The following is a 20,654-nucleotide window of genomic DNA, read 5'->3' on the forward strand; positions in this document are numbered from 1 at the left end:
GGACAGGTGAGTGTGTATTTATTAAAAGTGAGTGGCTACACTTTTTGTAGCTGCTGACTTTTAATAAACACAAAAATGACTGGAGCTCCATTTTAACCCCCACAGCACCAGACGATTACAGCTGTGGGGGTAGTGGACTTTGGCTTTTAAGTGACCAGCAGCACAAAGGACACCTCTGATTTTATGTGAGTACTGTCCCTACTGTTGATTTATAAAAAGAAAAAACTAAACTTAGTTTTAAACTTGAAATGTTTACCTGACTATTCTTAGCAGCTCTATTTATAGAGCTCAGTAGCTCAAGCATCACTTTCAACTTTACTCAGGCAGCAAAATAAATACCCCCCCAATCTCTCTGCCTGCTCTGTTTAACAGTGTTTGTGAACAATTCTCTCTTGGTTCCTAAATCTCCATTTACCAGTACATATCCCCAGTCACAAGACCTGAGTCTGTGTGGTTGATTTACTAAAATGGGAGAGTGCAAAATCTGTTGCAGCTCTGCATATAAACCAATCAGCTTTCAGGTTTTATTGTCAAAGCTTAATTTTAGAAGCTGATTGGCTACCATGCACAGCTGCACCAGATTTTCCACTCTCCAGGTTTTGGTAAATCAATCCCAGTGTTCTATTCATAGTGCTTCTCATAGTTTTGATAACCAACCCAAACCATTTCCAAATGTAATTTGAATTTTGCATCGCAGGCGTTGAAAGGTATATCACAAAGTATGAAATAGAAGCAGAAAAAAAACTAAATGCGGAGTGGGTGCCAGGTAAGTGTGCATTTTCAATTTCCTTATAGAGAAAACCTGTGTAGAATTGGTATAACATGGCTTTTGGTGTTTACATATAGTATATGCTTTGTTTGTGCAGCAACCAAAGACCCTAAAAACTTACTTTATTCTATGAACTAAAGGGTGATCAGAGCTGACCTGCCTGTAATGTCTGTGCCTTCCTGCACCACTTTCATCCTTCTAGGCCTTTTAGATCACTTATCCTACTTCATAGGCCAATAGGGATGTAAGTGGTACATAAACAGAAAGTCTAGAATAGCTTATGTCTGCAGAATGAAGCAATCCTGGGTCCCTGAGTTTAACCACAAAAGGCCCAGCCCCAGAAGGTTTACCCCCCCCCCCCTTTATGACCAGGCCATTTTTTGTGATATGGCACTGCTTTACTTTAACTGAAAATTGCACGGTCCTACGACACTGTACCCAAGTAAAATTGATGTACTTTTTCCCCCACAAATGGAGCTTTCTTTTAGCGTTTTTTTTTTTCATCACCTCCATCGGTTCTAATATTTTGCGCTATAAACTAAACAAAACCGACAATTGTGGAAAAAAAAAAAAAATATATATATATATATATATATATATATATATATAATGTATTTTTTTTTTTTTTACTTTGCTATAAAACATACCCAACACAAACATTTAAAAAATCTAATGTCTTCATCAGAGCAATTTTTTTTGTGGGACTATGACATTGGGGCGAACAAATCGGACCCCTAACTGACACTTTTGACAGTTTTTGGGGACCGGTGGCATTACTACAGTGATCAGTGCTAAAAAAAAAGATGCGCTGTAACTGTACTAATCACATAACAGGAAAGGGGTTAGCATCAGGGGCGATCAAAGGGTTAAATATGCTTCTAGGGAGGGCTTTCTAACTGTGTGGGGGATGCTTTGACTAGAGAAAGACAGAGATCAGTGTTCCTGCTTAGCAGAAACACAAGATCTGTCTTCCCCTCTCACAGAATGGCAGTCTGCCTTGTTTGAGAACAATCTGCGGTTCCTGGTGGACATCGCGTCTGCCGGACCCACTGATTGGCTCATGCTGTGTCCAATCACAGCGAGAGAGGGTCGCCGGCGGTGCATGCGTCCCAGACCCATTGCACGAAATCGCATACAGGTGCGTGATTTCGTGCAGAAGGGCAACCCTGTCACAGGGTTAAAGGCCAAAGTTCCCCTTTGGTAACCTGTTACATCCGGGTGTAACATGTTACCAAAGAGCACCTATTCACACCCCCACAGATTCCCCACTATGATAGCAGGAATGGGATCTTCTCTCTCACCCGCTGTCACAATTTAAAAAGAAAACAGTCATTCATTCAAAGAGTTCTGTGCATGAATGAACTACAACCACCATCTTCCGTTGTGGCAAATGGCTTGTGATTCACAATGAACTGTGAGGGTGCTGGTGAGTGCTCTCACAATTCATTGTTCTTCTTGCTCTCCAGTAACTGTCTGCTTGTACAGGAGGTAGGAGCAGACAGCTATACTGAGATGCAGGAGCCTGGGATTGCACCCATGATCTGTGTATACTAGCACATTATGATATTAACCTGAAGGAGGGCTAGTTTGTTTGTTTTTTTGTAATAAGAGACTTTACTACCACTTTATTATTACAGAGGGCCACAATCAACCACCTGCTGGTGACCACTGGGAAGGCAATCAGGCAGGTAAAACAGTAACTGCTGAGACCTTCTAAAGGCGCAGCATAGACTAGTCTGTAGGCAAATGCCTACAAGAGCGTCAATGTGTTTTTCCTTTCTGTGTTCTTGTTTTTCCTGTCTCTGCTCGTGCCCTCTAGTTAATTGGGCCAGTCAGGTGCAAAATGTTACAATGTCTTGATCTTGCACCTAAGGTTAACCTGTGAGCTGGGGGTAACGAAGCTGGAAGGGTTAACATATTTTTCCTGCCATTTTTAGCAAGGCTACCACCCCTACAGGTCAAATCCTATAAAAAGGGCTCACCCAATGCCCTAGAGCAGGGGTCTTCAAACTATGGCCCTCCAGTTGTTCAGGAACTACAATTCCCATCATGCCTTGTTATGTCAGAGTTTGACAATGCTTCATGGGATGTGTAGTTCCGCAACAGCTGGAGGGCCGTAGTTTGAGGATCCTTGCCCTGGAGCAGTAATGGCGAACCCATGGCACGCGTGCCACAGGTGGCACACCGAGCCTTCTTTGTGGGCACGCGAGGAAGAAGCGCACACACCACTGACCGGCTATCCTTTACAAGGTTAGCAGCTTTGTGGGGGTGCAATAGTGAGCAGAGGAGGGCACGTAGAAGTAAGAAAAGAGGGGGGCTTTGGGATGCAGAGGTGAGTAGCTGGGATGGGGTGCATTTACATATACGGCATCCCTTGCTGCTCTTATGAGAAGCAATCCATGGTGGATCAATTTTTCAAAAGGCAGTTGACAGGTGGCTGGGAGGCGATATCACCTTCCCACCCCCAGTAATTACCCGCTGGCACTTTGAAACAGATAAGTTGGTTTTGTGTTACAGTTTGGGCACTCGAGCTCGAAAAGGTTTGCCATCACTGCCCTAGAGGTTCTGTTTTGGAGAAATACTGCCAAAATGTAGCTGCTACTCTTCTTGAGTGAATCAACCTCTTGCGGAAGGAGGGTGTGATGGGAGCCTAGTTGGAGATCCCAGTGGTGCCTTGGAGCTAAGGACCCTCATGGACTTACAAATGTTAGGGATGGACTTTACTGTCTTTGTGGACTATTGCCAAATGATGGACCTTAAGAGACCAATGTTGGCTCTTGTGGATTTATTGCCTAAATGGACTTTTGCCATCTTCCTAAGGTACGCACACTTTGTGGGGAACTTGGTGAACTCTGTACAGGAATGTATGGAAATGTTTTGAGAACTGTTCCTGTATACTACTAAATTACCTCAGTAACGGATCTTTCTTTGTTCACCTATTTTGCCTGGGCTGAAGTCTCTTAAAGGGGTGCATGCACAGCCTATCAAAAGAACAGGGCTTACAACTTGGGGACTGAGTTAATGAGATGTAAATCCAGCATGTAGGATGCTGCCTAGTGTTAGCTACATTGCTGTTATTTTGGACAACTGTATTTTGTCGATTGCTTAATGCAACCAACCAGCCAGGGAACAGGTGACATGGTAAAGGTGATGATTACTCTGGTAGTAAGAGGTTATGTGCTTGGCGCCTTCACTGGTGGCCCGTTCCCCTCTTCCTGGGACCAGATCTGTGGTACAGAGTGCCTAGGGACCCAGCCTGGAGTCATGGGGGAGAGTGAGATATGGGGTACCTCGGGAGAAAAAGGGCAAGCATGTAGAATGGAGAGAGCGAGCGAGTGCGTGTGTGTTTCCCTTTATCCAGTAGCAACAGTTGGACATTTCACCGGGAGGGAGGGTGACCAGGATTGCTGTGTTGGGGGAGACAGGTACAGGCTCTGCAGTACCTTTCCATAAATGATGCACGCCTAGGGAGTGGTGCTCTCTAACATGCTTATAGTTAATCCTAAAAAATTTCGACCACAAGTTACTGTGTAAGTTGCTGCCCACTTGTAAGTTTGGAGTTGTGCCTTAATGTTGACTTCACGTGACCGCAAACTCCTATCTAGTGTTAAGGCATTAGAAAGTACAGTTTTTTTTTTTTTTAGTGTCCCGGATAGGGTGCCTTAAGCCCCACCCACAAGTCATCCTCATTTTTATTTTCTCTACTTGTTGAGTTGCTGACCCAAAATCATGGTTATCCTAGGTCACAGGGAGAGCATATAAGATATTGTATTCATCCTAACAAAGGGAAGGTACTCTAGGTTAACCTGTATGGGCAGAGCAGAGAATCCAGTGGTGTGTTCATACTAGGGGTTGCTTTTGCCAGTTGAGGTCCATTTTATTTAACGTTTTAAAAAGCAGTACATCATAATGAAAAAATGTTTTTAACTGTATAGTTATTTAAGCTATTCTAAGCATTAAAACTGGCAATAAATGTACACAGGTGATGGTACACTTAACCGCTGGCTGGCCGCATCACTTAGATATATGGCGGCAAGGTGGCTCTATTGTGCTGGATTACGTATCTAGTACATGATCCAGAACTTCTGGAGTTGAGGGTGCCCAGGAGCACTGCCGGCGGCCTGCTTCCGCTGTGATAATTTTACAGCGGGAGCCAATCAGCAGGTACCACCGACTATATCACCTGGCACCCACCGATTGTTCGTTACACAGACAGGACTGCAGTCTGCCTATATAAACAAGGCAGATTGCCGTTCTGTCAGCAGGGAAGGCATTAATCCTGTGTTCCTGCAAAGCAGGAACATGGATTAATGCCTTCCCCTAGTGAAAGCACCTCCCCACAGTTAGAAAACACTGGCTAGACAGTTAACCCTTTGATTGTCCCTGATGGTAACCCCTTCCCAGCCAGTGTAATTAGCACAGTGACAGTGTATAAGTTTAGTACTGATCACTGTATTGATGCCGCTGGTCCCCAAAAATGGTCAAGTGTCAGTGTCCTGACTGTCCGCCGTAATATTGCAGTCCCGCTATAAGTCTCTGATCACCGCCATTACTAGTAAAAAAAATAAAAATGAATGAATACATATCCCAGTTTTTAAACGCAAACCAATCAATATACGCTTATTGGATTTTTTTTTTTTTGTATACCAAAAATGTGTAGCAGATTACATACTGGTCTAAACTGATAAAGATATGTGCTTCCTTTTTTTTTTTTTTTTTTTTTTTTTTTTTTTTTTTTTATTGGATATGTTTTATAGCTGAAAGTTTAAACTTTTTTTTTTTCAAAATTGTCGGTATTTTTTTGTTTATAGCGCAAAAAATAAAAACTATAAAGGTGATCAAATACCACCAAAAGAAAGCTCTATTTGTAGGGAAAAAAAAAGGACCTACGTTTTATTTGGGTACAGGATCGCACAACCGCGCAATTGCCTGTTAAAATAACGCAGCCGTATCTTAAAAAAAAAAAAGTCTGGTCATGAAGGGGGGGGGGGGGGGGTAAATCTTCCAAAGGTCAAGTGGTTAAGAAAGGCTAATGACCCAGGCTCAAAAGGTGGTTTCATAATACAGAAAGCGTGAATGTGCTTATGGAATCTGATGCCTGCTTGTAATTAATAAAAATGTCAGAGCATCTGGGTGTATTGGGCAACCTCCATCCTCCAACTTTTCCTACCAGGTCAATACATAATTCTCTTTTTTTTGTTCATATCTGTTTTACTTTTGATTGATAGATTGGCGAACACTGCCGAAAGAGATGAAAGCATTCAAGAAGAAGCCTAAGAAATGTAATATCACTATTTTCTTTTATAATTGGTGACGTGTCTGGGGTGGAAGCATAGTAAACTTAAAAAATAAAAAAAAAACCTTGTAAAAAAAAAAAAAAATACAATTGTCAAATTCATAAGATTTTGCTAAAACTTTAATGTTCTCAAAAAGAATATTTGCTTGTAAACGTATGTGTTACTAATAAAAGGGGGTTTCTAGTTTAAATGGGAATCCAAGGATTCTCCCCTCTTTGAAAGCAGTGGGTGGTGAACTTTAGAAGTGCAGCCCCCATGTAATGTGACAAATGCAGGAGGAAGAGACAATGGCACTGGGGGCTTCAACATTCACAAAAAAATATAAAGAAAGTATATTAACCAATATAAATTCCTTTTAAAATATACCTGTACCAGTATAATGATGATATTGAAGATGGGAATATTTTTAAGCACAAGGCTAGAACTTTAAAATATATTCTTCTAAGGACTGGACATGGGCAAAGCTGAAATTCAGGCACCCCAAAAACTGCAGGTGGCCCAACCTTAGGTGTGAACTCCTTCATACTAGTGTGCTGCTTTTTTGGGAAATGTAGGTCGTGAAAGTAGGAGACCTAAAGTATATACACAATACAATCAGGCCTGGATATGCCATTAGACACATTAGTCATGTGCCAATAGGAGGCAAAGCTAGCTTTTATCTGTATAGATACATTTTAGCATCTGTAGTAGATTACCAGGATCACAGCAGAAGTACAGAAAAAAAATTTCTGCAGATTCTTGCTTAAAGTGTATCTGTACCCAAAACTTTTTTAGTTTTGGATAGAAAGGAAAGGTTTGGAACCCCTGTTGGGTTTTACTTCCCTAATCCCAGAACAACATTTTGATGAGACCAGAAGAAAGGAAAAAGAAAACCAACAATTCCTTCTTAAATCCGTCATGAGGGTAAAACCAATCCTAATGCCTGAACACAGTTTTGCAACTTTGTCATGTGTTCATAAAACGGTACATATCATTGCCACTACTTAGTGTATCCAGGTGAACTGTAACTCTTCAGGGCAAATTGGGCTTTCATTTGGTGGTTGGTTTTTCTATATTATTTTTATTATATATATATATATATATATATATATATATATATATATATATATATATATATATATATATATATATAATCTCTCAAAGGAAACGTAGCCTAAAAATATTTTTTCCAATTTATCTGTATTTTTCTTGCTACTACCATAACCTACCACCAAAGGACAACCCAAAATTAACTCTCCTGCTCCTGATGATCTCAGCGATACCACATAATGTGCATGTTATTTGTAATCCTAGTAGTGTCCAGAAACCATATCTTACCTTAAACACGCTTTTTTTAAAAAAAATTAAATTTGTCTCTGTCTCCTTGCTTGAGGAGACAATTGAGTACTATCCGTGATACTTTTTTTATTTGCACTAACATACAATTTTTCAGGACAAGCTTTCGGGGTATGTCCCCTTCTTCAAGATCCAAGCAGTACTGATTCACAAAATGTTTAGCGGAATGGTAAAAAAAAAAAAAAAAAAAAAACACAAAATCTCTAAGCCAAAGGAAAAAAAAAGAGAAAACCAAACAAACAAATTTTACTGGCAATGGTAATAAAACTAGCATAGTTAGTGAGATAAGACAGAGGGAGAGCTGAAGACAGGGGGAAGGTGGGGGGGATAGTCACAGAGGGAGTCGTAAAACTGTGGGATAGTGAGTAAGGAAGCCCATATCTAAATTTATGCCGTTATTTTTTGTGTCAAAGAGAAGTATCATTCTTAATTTAAAAGTTTTCCTTTCCTGGATAGTTCTGGATAGGTACTGTAAAAGTGTGCTTTAGAAGTATAAAAAAGTTTATGCCACTATGGTTTGAATTTAGACTAAAAAGCAGTGTTCTTCATTTCATGGGAATGGGATTAATAGTTTATAGTTTGGAAGGAAGATTGTTTCTGTGCTTGCTGAATTGTTCTTTGTCTAAAAATGATAATGCAGCCACCACATCTATAGGACTGGAAAGCTGTAAAAAGTAGTGATCTAATAGAGTAGTGTTTCATTGGGCATCCAAGGTCAGACTCCAGTAACCGAAATCTTATCCGGACTATAAGCCATGTAGAATGAAATCACTAGAAGTGTTACTGCTAAGTGCTAAATCTATAATTGGATATTGTATTTCATATGTATAAAAAGATTGGATCCATGTTTACACCACTGCTTTATTATTTGTACCAGGTGTGAAAAAACCTAAAGAAAAAAAAGTAATTGCCAATGTAGATGTCCTAAAGAAAATTGAGGTAATTTAATTTTGAGAGGATCATTTAGTAACTGTAGGAGAAAAAATGGCTAGGTGTTATTATGTAATTGGGAGGTCAGCAGAGGCAAGAGCTAAAGGGGCAGACAGAATCCGCTGAAGAAAGTCTGAAATAATACTAGAGGTTCCAACCGTTCTTTTGGGTGCACATTGACTGACCGGGATGTGCTTCCTAGTTACCAGTTGATGTTCATTCACTGTGGGTCGTCATGGGGTTTTCTTTTATTGTGACCAGGTAACTCCCTTCAACAATTAACTTGTGATAAATAATGCACCAAAACAGGACATGCAACTAGAAGCACGCCTAATCAATGAAGAGCTTTGTTTTCATCAGTTGGAAAGGTGGAATTTGACCAGAGAAGACATGGCTAGAAAAGACCACTACGGATCTTTGTAGGCACAGGATGATCTCAATGGCACACTTCTCTCTTCCTCTTTTTTGAGTGGCATATTACAGACAATGGAGGAAATTAGCTGCACACCTCCGCCGGTCCAATAGATTAATTTAAACATGTATAAAACTGCCAAAGCAGCCATTCAAAGCATACCATTAGGGTATCCCCGTAGGGCAATTTCTACGCATTAAACGTTTTTGTAGTAGTGAGCCACAATTTAAAAAAGAGGAAAGGTTGCTCTATAGACGGTTCTTAAGTGGGGTACACACTATAAGAAAATCGATTGTCCGATTTTCCTTATTGTTTCATAGCAAATCAGAACCAATAAACGAAAATTTGTACGAAAATTCTCATACTACTCATAACACTTTTTTTTTTTTTTTTGTTTCTGATCATGCACAGTCTTTCTTTTCTGATTTTTCTTGTACAAAAATCATACGAAGACGGTACACATTAAACGGAAATCGTTAGTTCTGTTCCCTTACAAGAAAAATTTTGGAGTTTGTTTCTTCGGCAATTTTTGTATGAAAAGTCGGAATCCGCTGTCGAAAGTTGTGTACACACTATACGAAAATTGTACCAAAGTGCCTCGGACGAAAATGTTCACCTGATGTTCTTATAGTGTGTACGAGCCATTAGACAGGGGGTACCGGAAATGGATGCTAGATAGGGCACTGCCAATAGCAAAGAATAAAAATAGAGATGATTTATTGAGCCAAGAAAGGAACAAGGACGACTCTCAAAAAAACGAATTAACCCTCTCAACCCCCTTAAGTTTTGAATTTGGCCAAGTTAAGGAAATTATCAATAGGCATTTACCTCTTTTAAATATGGATGCGACTTGTGCAATACGTTTCATAGGGGCAATACATTTCGATCTTCTGCCAACCAAAAAGAGTTTAAGCTTCAATGGTTCTATAACTGTAATACCAGTTATGTTATATATTTGATTTCTTGTAGCCTATGCCATATGCAGTACGTGGGTAGGACTACAAGACGTCTTGGAGACCATTTCCATGAATATGTGTACTGCGTGGAGAAAAACAAAACCACAAACATAGTCAAACATTTTAAAGGATGTCCTTCTGGGGAAATTTCTGCTATGAAAGTCCAGGTTATTGAAAAAATACATGCCTCTAAGAGTGGAGGTGATATATTTTGTCTACAATGTCGGAAAGAGGTATTTTGGATATTTGACTCCAGACCCTCATTCCATCCAGACTCCATGAATGGTGAGTCACTATTATAATTCGGTTATCTAAGGTGATTTTCTATATTGGTTACAGAGGAGCTACAGCCACATAAAAAAAAAAAAAAAAAAGTCAGCAGCTACAAAAAGTGTAGCTGCTGACTTTTAAAAAGATAGCCACTCACTGTTCCAGCGGTAAGATCACCCCAGCTGTCTTCATCCACCATCTACCCTCAGCGGTGTGGGCATCTTCACTATGGGAACCTGGCTGTGAAAGCTTGCAGCTTCACAGCCAGGTGCCCACTACCCATGCGCGAGTCGCGCGGTGCATCCTGGATTGGTTGATGCAGTCTTCTGGTACCTGTTCATGTGCCAGAAGACTGCAGGGGAGAGGGAGGGAGGAGAACTTCTGTTTCCCTTTTGGGTGGAGTTCTGCTTTAACCACTTCAGCTCTGGAAGGTTTTACCACCTTAATGACCAGGCCATTTTTTGCGATTCGGCACTGCGTTGCTTTAACAATTGTGCGGTCATGCGACGCTGTACCCAAATACAATTGATGTCCTTTTTCCCCCGAATAGAGCTTTCTTTTGGTGGTATTTGATCATCGTTTTTTAGATTTAAAAACTATATACAAAACGCTATAAACAAAAAAATAGCGACAATTTTTAAAAAAAATAATTTTTTTACTTTCTGCTCTAAAACATTCCAAATAAAAAAATGTAAAAAATTGAATTCTTTTATCAATTTAGGCCAATTTGTGTCCTGCTACATATTTTTGTTAAATAAAAATCACAAAAAGCGTATTCTAATTGGTTTGCGCAAAAGTTATAGCGTTTACAAACTATGGGATAGATTTTTGGACTTTTTATTCATTTTTATTCTTTTATTAATAATGGCGGCGATCAGTGATTTTTAGCAGGACTGCGACATTGCAGCAGACAGATCGGACCCGTGTGTGTGTGTGTGTGTGTGTGTGTGTGTATATATATATATATATATATATATATATATATATATATATATATATATATATATATATTATGTATGTGTGTGTGCATATATATATATATATATATATATATATATATATATATATATATATATATATATATATATATATATATATATATATATATATATATATACAGTGGGTACGGGAAGTATTCAGACCCCCTTAAATTTTTCACTCTTTGTTATATTGCAGCCATTTGCTAAAATCATTTAAGTTCATTCTTCTTCCTCATGAATGTACACATAGCACCCCATACTGACAGAAAAACACAGAATTGTTGACATTGTTGCAGATTTATTAAAAAAGAAAAACTGAAATATCACATGGTCCTAAGTATTCAGACCCTTTGCTCGGTATTTAGTAGAAGCCCCCTTTTGATCTAATACAGCCAGGAGTCTTTTTGGGAAAGATGCAACAAGTCTTTCACACCTGGATTTGGGGATCCTCTGCCATTCCTCCTTGCAGATCCTCTCCAGTTCTGTCAGGTTGGATGGTAAACGTTGGTGGACAGCCATTTTTAGGTCTCTCCAGAGATGCTCAATTGGGTTTAAGTCAGGGCTCTGGCTGGGCCATTCAAGAACAGTCACGGAGTTGTTGTGAAGCCACTCCTTCGTTATTTTAGCTGTGTGCTTAGGGTCATTGTCTTGTTGGAAGGTAAACCTTCGGCCCAGTCTGAGGTCCAGAGCACTCTGGAGAAGGTTTTTGTCCAGGATATCCCTGTACTTGGCCGCATTCATCTTTCCCTCGATTGCAACCAGTCGTCCTGTCCCTGCAGCTGAAAAACACCCCCACAGCATGATGCTGCCACCACCATGCTTCACTGTTGGGACTGTATTGGACAGGTGATGAGCAGTGCCTGGTTTTCTCCACACATACCGCTAAGAATTAAGGCCAAAAAGTTCTATTTTGGTCTCATCAGACCAGAGAATCTTTCTCACCATCTTGGAGTCCTTCAGGTGTTTTTTAGCAAACTCCATGCGGGCTTTCATGTGTCTTACACTGAGGAGAGGCTTCCGTCGGGCCACTCTGCCATAAAGCCCCGACTGGTGGAGGGCTGCAGTGAAGGTTGACTTTCTACAACTTTCTGCCATCTCCTGACTGCATCTCTGGAGCTCAGCCACAGTGATCTTTGGGTTCTTCTTTACCTCTCTCACCAAGGCTCTTCTCCCCCGATAGCTCAGTTTGGCCGGACGGCCAGCTCTAGGAAGGGTTCTGGTTGTCCCAAACGTCTTCCATTTGAGGATTATGGAGGCCACTGTGCTCTTAGGAACCTTAAGTGCAGCAGAAATCTTTTTGTAACCTTGGCCAGATCTGTGCCTTGCCACAATTCTGTCTCTGAGCTCTTCAGGCAGTTCCTTTGACCTCATGATTCTCATTTGCTCTGACATGCATTGTGATCTGGAAGGTCTTATATAAACAGGTGTGTGGCTTTCCTAATCAAGTCCAATCAGTATAATCAAACACAGCTGGACTCAAATGAAGGTGTAGAACCATCTCAAGGATGATCAGAAGAAATGGAAAGCACCTGAGTTAAATATATGAGTGTCACAGCAAAGGGTCTGAAGACTTAGGACCATGTGATATTTCAGTTTTTCTTTTTTAATAAATCTGCAACAATGTCAACAATTCTGTGTTTTTCTGTCAGTATGGGGTGCTATGTGTACATTCATGAGGAAGAAGAATGAACTTAAATGATTTTAGCAAATGGCTGCAATATAACAAAGAGTGAAAAATTTAAGGGGGTCTGAATACTTTCCGTACCCACTGTATATATATATATATATATATATATATATATATATATGTATATGTGTATGTATGTATGTATGTGTGTATATATGTATATGTATATATGTATATGTATATGTGTATATATATATATATATATATATATATATATGTATGTATGTATATGTATATATATGTATGTGTATGTATATATATATATATATATATATATATATATATATATATATATATATATATATATATAATGTGTATATATATATGTATATGTGTGTGTGTATATATATATATATATATATATTAAAATAAAAAAATTCATTACAATTTTCTAATTTTTGTTTTCAATTTTCATCCTCCGAGGATCAGGAGTTGGGACCTATGTTCATTCCCCTTTTTTGTTTTTTTTTTCCCCAAATTTTTATTTTTTCTCTTTTTCTCCTGCTTTTTCACTCGCGTTATATGTGGTTGATTTAATTTTTTATTGGTTTAATTTTTTATTGGTATTTCATATCATAAATTATTTGTTTTCAGGTGATTCACTTTTGTATGTGAAATGCTTTTATTTGCTTATCAAGACACATGGGGAACTGATCACATCACCTAGCACATGTGATACGTGGGGGTGGTTCCTATTTAAGAATAGGGATGATCGAACTGTTTGGGTCCACCAACGGTTCGGCCCGAACATTGGGTGTTCGAGGTTCGGCCGAATTTAGAACTTTTTGCCCAAAAAGTTCTGAATTTGGCAACCAGAACCGACCAAAATGCAATGCTTCAGGAAATGGGCTTTAAAAGCCCATGATTGGACCAGAACCATTAGCAAAAGCCAATTGAGGGGGCAGGAGAATGCTAGGAATGTGATTGGAGTGACTAGGGGGTCCTTAGACCAATCATTAGTGAATACGCCCCCCAGTATATAAGATAGCCCCCGCCATATTCCTAGCATTGTTATACTGGACATGGAAGAGAGTGGAAGCAGTTCTGTTAATTTTACTGTAAAAGTGTCATTTAGCATTTATTAGTGTGAGGAAAGGGATATCTAGTGTAGTTAGAGTGCTCCTTTTACACTTTAGTTAGCTTCAAAAATTTTGTTTCTGTAGGGAAAGTGTTAAGTGTAAGGGGACCGAAGTGTAGTGTAGGGTTAACTGACAGTGACTGCTATGGAAGGGTGACAAAACCCTTCCAAAGCAGGGTGACCACTATAGAGAAATGATCATTTCTCTGAGTTGCTTCGGCACAGGGATATGGCTTCTCACCAGCCAGCATTTTTTATGCTGCAGGGGTTGCCACTTGCCAGTGCTTTTTTGAGGACATGTTTGATGTCAGACATGACATCTGAACATGTGCATAGGGGGTATATATATACACAACCATGTCTGGATATATACACCTAGCCATATATAGGTGTGATAGTAGCAGAAATATATGCTTGCGCTAATGAAATCATTTACACTAATATATTTCTGCTACTATCACACCTATATATGGCTAGGTGTGTATATACATATAAGTATGTGTGTATATACACCACTATACACAAGTTCAGATGTTTTGCCTGCCTCCAAAAACCCCCAAAAAATGCCAGCAAAAACACACCTGGGCATTTTTTTTGACGCTAGCGTTTTTTTGGGCATTTTTTGGGGTTCTTTTGAGGCAGGCAAAACATCTGAACTTGACTGTCAGTTAACCCTACACTACACTACGGTCCCCTTACACTTTCCCTACAGAAACTGAATAAATTAAAGCTAACTAATAGTGAAAAATAGCACCTAACTACACTAGATATCCCTTTCCTCACACTAAAAATAGCTAAATACACTAATACAAACGATCATTTTTTTTTTTTTTTTTTTTATGGTTCTGGACATGCTACAGAGCTGAAACTTCACAGGTACACTTTTTAGACCCCCCAGATACGAAGTCCAAAGTCGAAATCAAAAAAACTCTTTTTTTTTTTTTCAATAATTGGCTTTTTTTATCAAAAATTACAATTTTTAAGAACTTTTTTTTTGTGTGATTAATAGTTAATGGGGCATGACCCAGAACCATAGGCACTTTTTAGGGGCATTTATTGGGTTTTAGGGCTTAAAAATTGTGTTTATTGATTACCGAAGTTCGGGTCCCATTGATTTCAATAGGGTTCTGAAATCCGGGCCGAACTTTCGGGACGTTCGGATGTTCTGGCCGAACCGAACTTTTCAAAAGTTCGATCATCCCTATTTAAGAAGTGTGGATTCAGTATTCCTCTAGTTTTTTGAAGACGCACATTGTCAGTGTGAAAATCATCAACCTTTCTATAGTCGGTGTCCTTGTCCTGGTGGCAGTCCCACCTGTCCTCAGGATTACACCTCTCACCTGGAGCAGCGAGTTGGCCTCTCTGTTTTTCCTTGCAGACAATGGAGTTGTACTATTTCAAATGTATCTCGTTAATCTATCCTTTAATAAAATGGGCACCTCTTTGCTAATGTTAAAAAAACACAAGTAAACATCAGGCTTGGGTCACACCTAGGTGTGCACGGTGGGTAGGCAGCCTATTATTTCAATGGGCTGCCCCACCCGCGAGAACCACCAGGAAAGAAGTTCCTGTTCCCTTTTTTTGCACCATATGAACTGCTGCCATTTTTCTGCACCCTCAAATCCTATGTTTCCATGTCCTATGCATAGGAAACATAGGAACTGGGGTGCAGAAAAATGGCAGCAGGTGCTCTGGACTGATGAGTCAACATTTGAAATATTTGGCTGTAGCAGGAGGCAGTTTGTTAGCTGGAGAGTGGTACAATAAGTGTCTGCAGGCAACAGTGAAACATGGTGGAGGTTCCTTGTAAGTTTGGGGCTGCATTTCTTCAATTGAAGATTTGGCCTGGATCAATGGTGTACAGGTAGATACTTATCCATCATTGCATACCATCAGGGAGACGTGTGGCCCCAAATTTATTCAGCAGTCAGATAATGACTCCAAACATGCAGCCAGTCTCATTAGGAACTAGCTTTAGTGAAAGAACAAGGTGTCCTGGAAGTGATGGTTTGGCCCCCACAAAGCCTTGATCTCAACATTGAGTCAGAATAGGATTACATGGAAGAGACAGAAGGATTTGAGGTAGCCACAGAAGATATGTGGTGGTTAGTTATCCAAGATGTTTAGAACAACCTACCTGCCGAGTTCCTTTAAAAACTGTGTGCAAGTCTACCTAGAAGAATTGATGCTGTTTAGAAGGCAACAGGTGGTGACACCAAATATTGATATCAATTTCTCTTCATTTATTTTCCATTTTGTTAATTGATAAAAATAAACATTTTATTTTTCTAAAAGCATCCTTACTTTAGAGCATTTTTTTTACACCAGCGTAAAACTTGTACTGTATATTGGTTATTTACTCCAGCTACACTATTTAAACTTAAAGTACATTTAAACTAAATTTTATTAATACAGGAATTGGAGAAAAAAGGTGATGGAGAAAAATCGGATGAAGAAAATGAAAAGAAAAAGGGTAGTGGTGATGAAGAAGAGGAGGAAGCAGAGATAGAGATTGAAGATGAGGAGGAATATGAAGAAGTAATGTACAGATTTATTACCTTCAGTATCTTACAGTTAGAGGTAGACATGTTTATTAGAGACTCCTCCTTTCAGCCATGGCTCCATAATATCAGCTGATACGGTATGGGGGAACCAATCGCTGACTGGTTACCCCTACCTGACTGCCATTACCCTAAACCTATTAGTCCTTTCAATAATTATAGGCGTGTTCATTTGGGGAAATGTCTATTCGTTCCAAATCTTTCTATATTCTATTACTCTATGGGCCAACCTTGCTAAGATTTGTGATTCTAAAGGTAGTAATTTAAAAAAACAAACAAACCTGTTATACTTGCCTTCTCTGTGCAATCGTTTTTTGGGTCCCCTGGTGGCAGTCCTGGCTCCTCCCCCCCGCCAAGTGCCCCCAATAGCAAGCCTCTTGCTATGGGGGCACTCAAGCAGGCTCGCTCATAAGTCGCGCTCCTAGGAATGGACATTGTCCATTCACACACAGAGCCTGGCCCTGGACCCCCACTCCTCATTCGCTCACAGGCTGTGGTTGGCATGCATACAATGCAGTAAGGTAATCAACCTTCTGCCTTTTTTATTACCACTTTAAAAAGGAAGAAATTCCACTTTGACCTATATCTTTTAAGTGAAAAGCTCTTAAACAAATTAAAAGTAAAATAAAAAAATAGACCTTCTTTTTTTTTTTTTTATAATTTAGTGAAATGGTGTAGCTGTTTAAAATACATATATTGTTCAGATTTAGTTTAGTTACTATGGAAGATAATACATTGACTGCATTAAAAATCTATCCAAAATATGGATCTTCTGTTTAACGAAAAAAATAGTTGGCCTCATTCAGGAAATGATCCGGATTGATTTCATGGCTTTGTTACCGTGTTAGTTTACAAATTTAAAATCCCTCTCCATTGCATCTGAAGTGCCTTAAAGCATTTGTTACCCCAACATTTCATATTCTTGATATGTGCCTGCTGTACCATGTACTTGTATGAGAGAGTCTCCTGTTCTCTTTGTATTGCTTACTTTATGTGAAATTTCTGGTGTTCCTGCCAGTGCCTCTGCTTTGCTATTAAAAAACTGACCACATTAAGCAGAAGAGCACACTGTGGTCAGTTCTCTAGCTATACTGGGAACTCAGCCTGCTCTCCTTCAATAACCAGACTTGCCCCCCCTGCACAGCCTGTCACCTGGAAGCTCAGTGGCCTGCCGTTTCTCCTCCCCTAGTTCTTATGCAGCTGAGAACAGAGGGAATGTGATCACTTATAAAAAAGGGTATTCGTAATATTTTTCTTTAAAATATCTACACAAATGTTTTTTGTCTTTTCATTTAAATTTTAATCTGAATGGCTTGTTTTACAAGGTGGACATTTACAATCACTGAAAAGATAATGTTTACTCCTATAGAGCTAGGCAGCAGTACAAACCTAGGTACCTCTGTGCTAAATGTCTTCCGAGAAGCAAGGAAATAATACACAAAAAAAATTATTTTTAATGAGGCAGTCTGCTTCCAATTTAATAAACGATGTGCATGCTCATTGGAAGGCTCTAGTGCCTCTGCAGCTATATGGAATTTACAATACTTTGGCAATGACTGCACAATCGCTGTCTCTTTATGGGTGTATGGTAGTCAAGAAACTTATTTAGTCATTTGGTAGGTGGTGGGTAATCATTTCGTAGGTGATTTGCTGGTTATGGATAATGTTGGCTGGAATAGGGATTAGTTGAGATATCATTATCCAAATAGTACAATTTTTGATTGTGGGAAGAAACGCTTGCAAATTTTGGGGATCCTACAAACTCAATTGAAAAACTGGACCCAGTGGAAATTATCCCAAGATCATGGAGCAGCAAGGCTTTTCATATTTAATTGACATTAGGCACTATACAGGGTATACGGTTAGGCACTATACAGGGTATACGGTCAGGTCCTCACCAAGGGCCATTACCACTTAGTAATTCTGGTGCTTTGTGTAGACATTTTTGCAATGAATGTTACATGTGCTGTGCTAACACACTGTGGTAGGAAAATGAGTCGCACTCCCATGTTAGCTAATCCTGTTTTTTTATTCCATTATGGCAAAGCAGCTGCATTCATAATGTCTCCACCCAGGGGAACCACACTTGCTTAACCACTTCTGGAACGAAAGGATTTATCCCCTTAATGACCAGGCCATTATTTGTGATACGGCACTGCATTACTTTAACTGACAATTGCACAGTCGTGTGATGCTCTACCCAAATAAAATTGATGTCCTTTTTTCCCACAAATAGAGCTTTCTTTTGGTGGTATTTGATCACCGCTGCGATATTTATTTATTTCTTTATTTTTTTTTTCTTTCTGCTATAAACAAAAAAAGCGACAATTCTGAAAAAAAAACAAAACTTTTTTTTAGTTTCTGCTATATAATCATTCCCAATAAAAAAATTTAAAATCAAATTTTTTTCGTCATTTTAGGCCAATTTGTATTCTGCCACATTTTTGGTAAACAAAATCTCAATAAGTGTATATTGATTTGGTTTGCAACAAACTAGGGGAAAGATTTGTCATTTTTACTTTTTTACTAGTTATGGCAGCGATCTGCAATTTTTAGCGTTACTGTGACATTGAGGCGGACAGATAGGACCCCTAACTGACATTTGACACTTTTGGGGGGACCAGTGACGTTACTACATGAATCAGTGCTAAAAATATGCATTGTTACTGTACTGACACTGGCAGGGAAGGGGTTAACACCAGGGGCACTCAAAGGGTTAAATGTGTCCCTAGGGGGTGCTTTCTGCATGAACACAGAGACCTGTGTTCCTAAATAAGAGGAACACAGGATCCATATGTTAATTACTGACAGAACAGCGGTCTGCCGTGTTTACAGCTGCAGACTGATGTTCTGTCTCCACAAGGAGCGATTGCGGCCGCTAGACCCACTAATCGGCTTCCCCTGTGGCCAATGAGCGTGTGCCCACCCCCGTTAGCGGTCCCGCGTAGCGACAGACAGGTACATAGTTTCGCTGAACAGAGTGGGCCTGCTGCAGTAAAACTGCGGTGGACGGCCGTTAAAGAGTTTCACCACAATGGGCTTGCTCACATGCATAGATTAGTAAAGCCTTTACCCACCCTATCCTTGTGAGCAAGCTCATTGTTGTGAAATGCGTTGGAAGTGTGGCTCTCCTTGGTGAAGACATTAAGTATGCAGTTGTTTTGTCAATAGTGGGAATAAAACACCAGGATGAGCTAACACTGGAGTGTGACTCTCCTCTTACATGGAGCGGAGATGGGCTAAACGATATCGGCACCCGGATTGTCTGTGCATGATAGGAGGTGATCGTCTGGAGCAGTGCTGTGGATTTGGATATGTTTTAACACACTGAAGTGCTATTCATTTTCACCAAGGCAGAGTACTTTCAAAACACATGATTTGCACCCCGCAACAATGCACATTAATTCACTACCATGCATGGTAGTTGGAGAAATTCTGCAAGGCGGATCTCACTATTATGATCACTTTTCAATCAAAATGCATCAAGACCTTTTTAAGAACGTACTATTTTGTAGTACTTGCTATTTTGATTATAATCTCCCATTTTACTGCATGGACTTGCCCCTCCCCCCCCCCTTTTTATTAACACAACCATATTCCTCGTCATTTTTTTTTTTCTTTTTTCCCTGGAATTATTTCACTGAACTCCTCCTAAAATCTTTGTTTTTCTGTCTGTTTTTTGTCTTCTAGGAAAATGACTACATTGCCTCCTACTTTGAAGATGGAGATGAATTGGCACACAGTGATGACAATATGGATGAAGCTACCTACTAGACCTGTATTATTATAAACTGATGCAACACAAGTCAGAAATAGAAGTAATGATTTTAAAGTATTTCACGCTCTTGGTTTTTGTTTGCAAAAAATGGGTATGCCAAGAACCAGTATTTCACTCTCAGGCCTGTGTGCTGGATATAAATTAATTTGGTTTTAACCCATAAGGGGCTTTAGTATAAAGTGATATTTTTTTTTCTATGCACAAAATCAGAATCTGATATGGCAGACTCCAAAAAACGAAAAGAAACCATATAGGGCCTAGACCAGGGGTCTCCAAACTATGGCCCTCCAGTTGTTCAGGAACTACGATTTCCGTCTTGCCTAGTCTTGTCTGTTAATGTCAGAGGCTTACAATGCCTCATGGGACATGTAGTTCTGCAACAGCTGGAGGGCCATAGTTTGAAGATCCCTGGTTTTGTATTGTATAGTTTAGGCAAGCCTTCATATGACATAGGCCAACAAAATTACTGGCTAACAGTGGCTAATTGGTTGTAAAGCCTGAAGTTTTTTTTTTTTTTTACCCGAATACATTCTCTGGATTAAGGTAAAAACACCTCTTACATGCAGCTACCCCCCAGCCCCAATACTTACTTGAGCCTGAT

The 20,654-nt window shown here is 39.5% G+C and overlaps 1 protein-coding gene across 1 annotated transcript in view; it reads left to right on the forward strand.

Annotated features, from left to right (window-relative positions):
* The window catches only part of POLR3G (RNA polymerase III subunit G), a gene marked incomplete at its 5' end in the record, with an annotated part of 29,380 nt that extends 9,323 nt beyond the window's left edge, over window positions 1–20,057 (forward strand). Inside the window, 5 exons of the mRNA XM_082262666.1 lie at window positions 698–766; window positions 5,998–6,051; window positions 8,279–8,340; window positions 16,130–16,252; window positions 19,966–20,057. Of these exons, the coding sequence (XP_082118792.1) occupies window positions 698–766; window positions 5,998–6,051; window positions 8,279–8,340; window positions 16,130–16,252; window positions 19,966–20,049 (392 nt within the window). The 3' untranslated portion in view covers window positions 20,050–20,057. The remainder of the gene's footprint in view (window positions 1–697; window positions 767–5,997; window positions 6,052–8,278; window positions 8,341–16,129; window positions 16,253–19,965) is intronic.
* Between the last annotated feature and the right edge of the window lie 597 nt (window positions 20,058–20,654).

Source organism: Pelophylax lessonae (genome assembly GCF_965119305.1).
Source record: "Pelophylax lessonae genome assembly, chromosome: 1".
NCBI classification, from domain to species: Eukaryota; Metazoa; Chordata; class Amphibia; order Anura; family Ranidae; genus Pelophylax; species Pelophylax lessonae.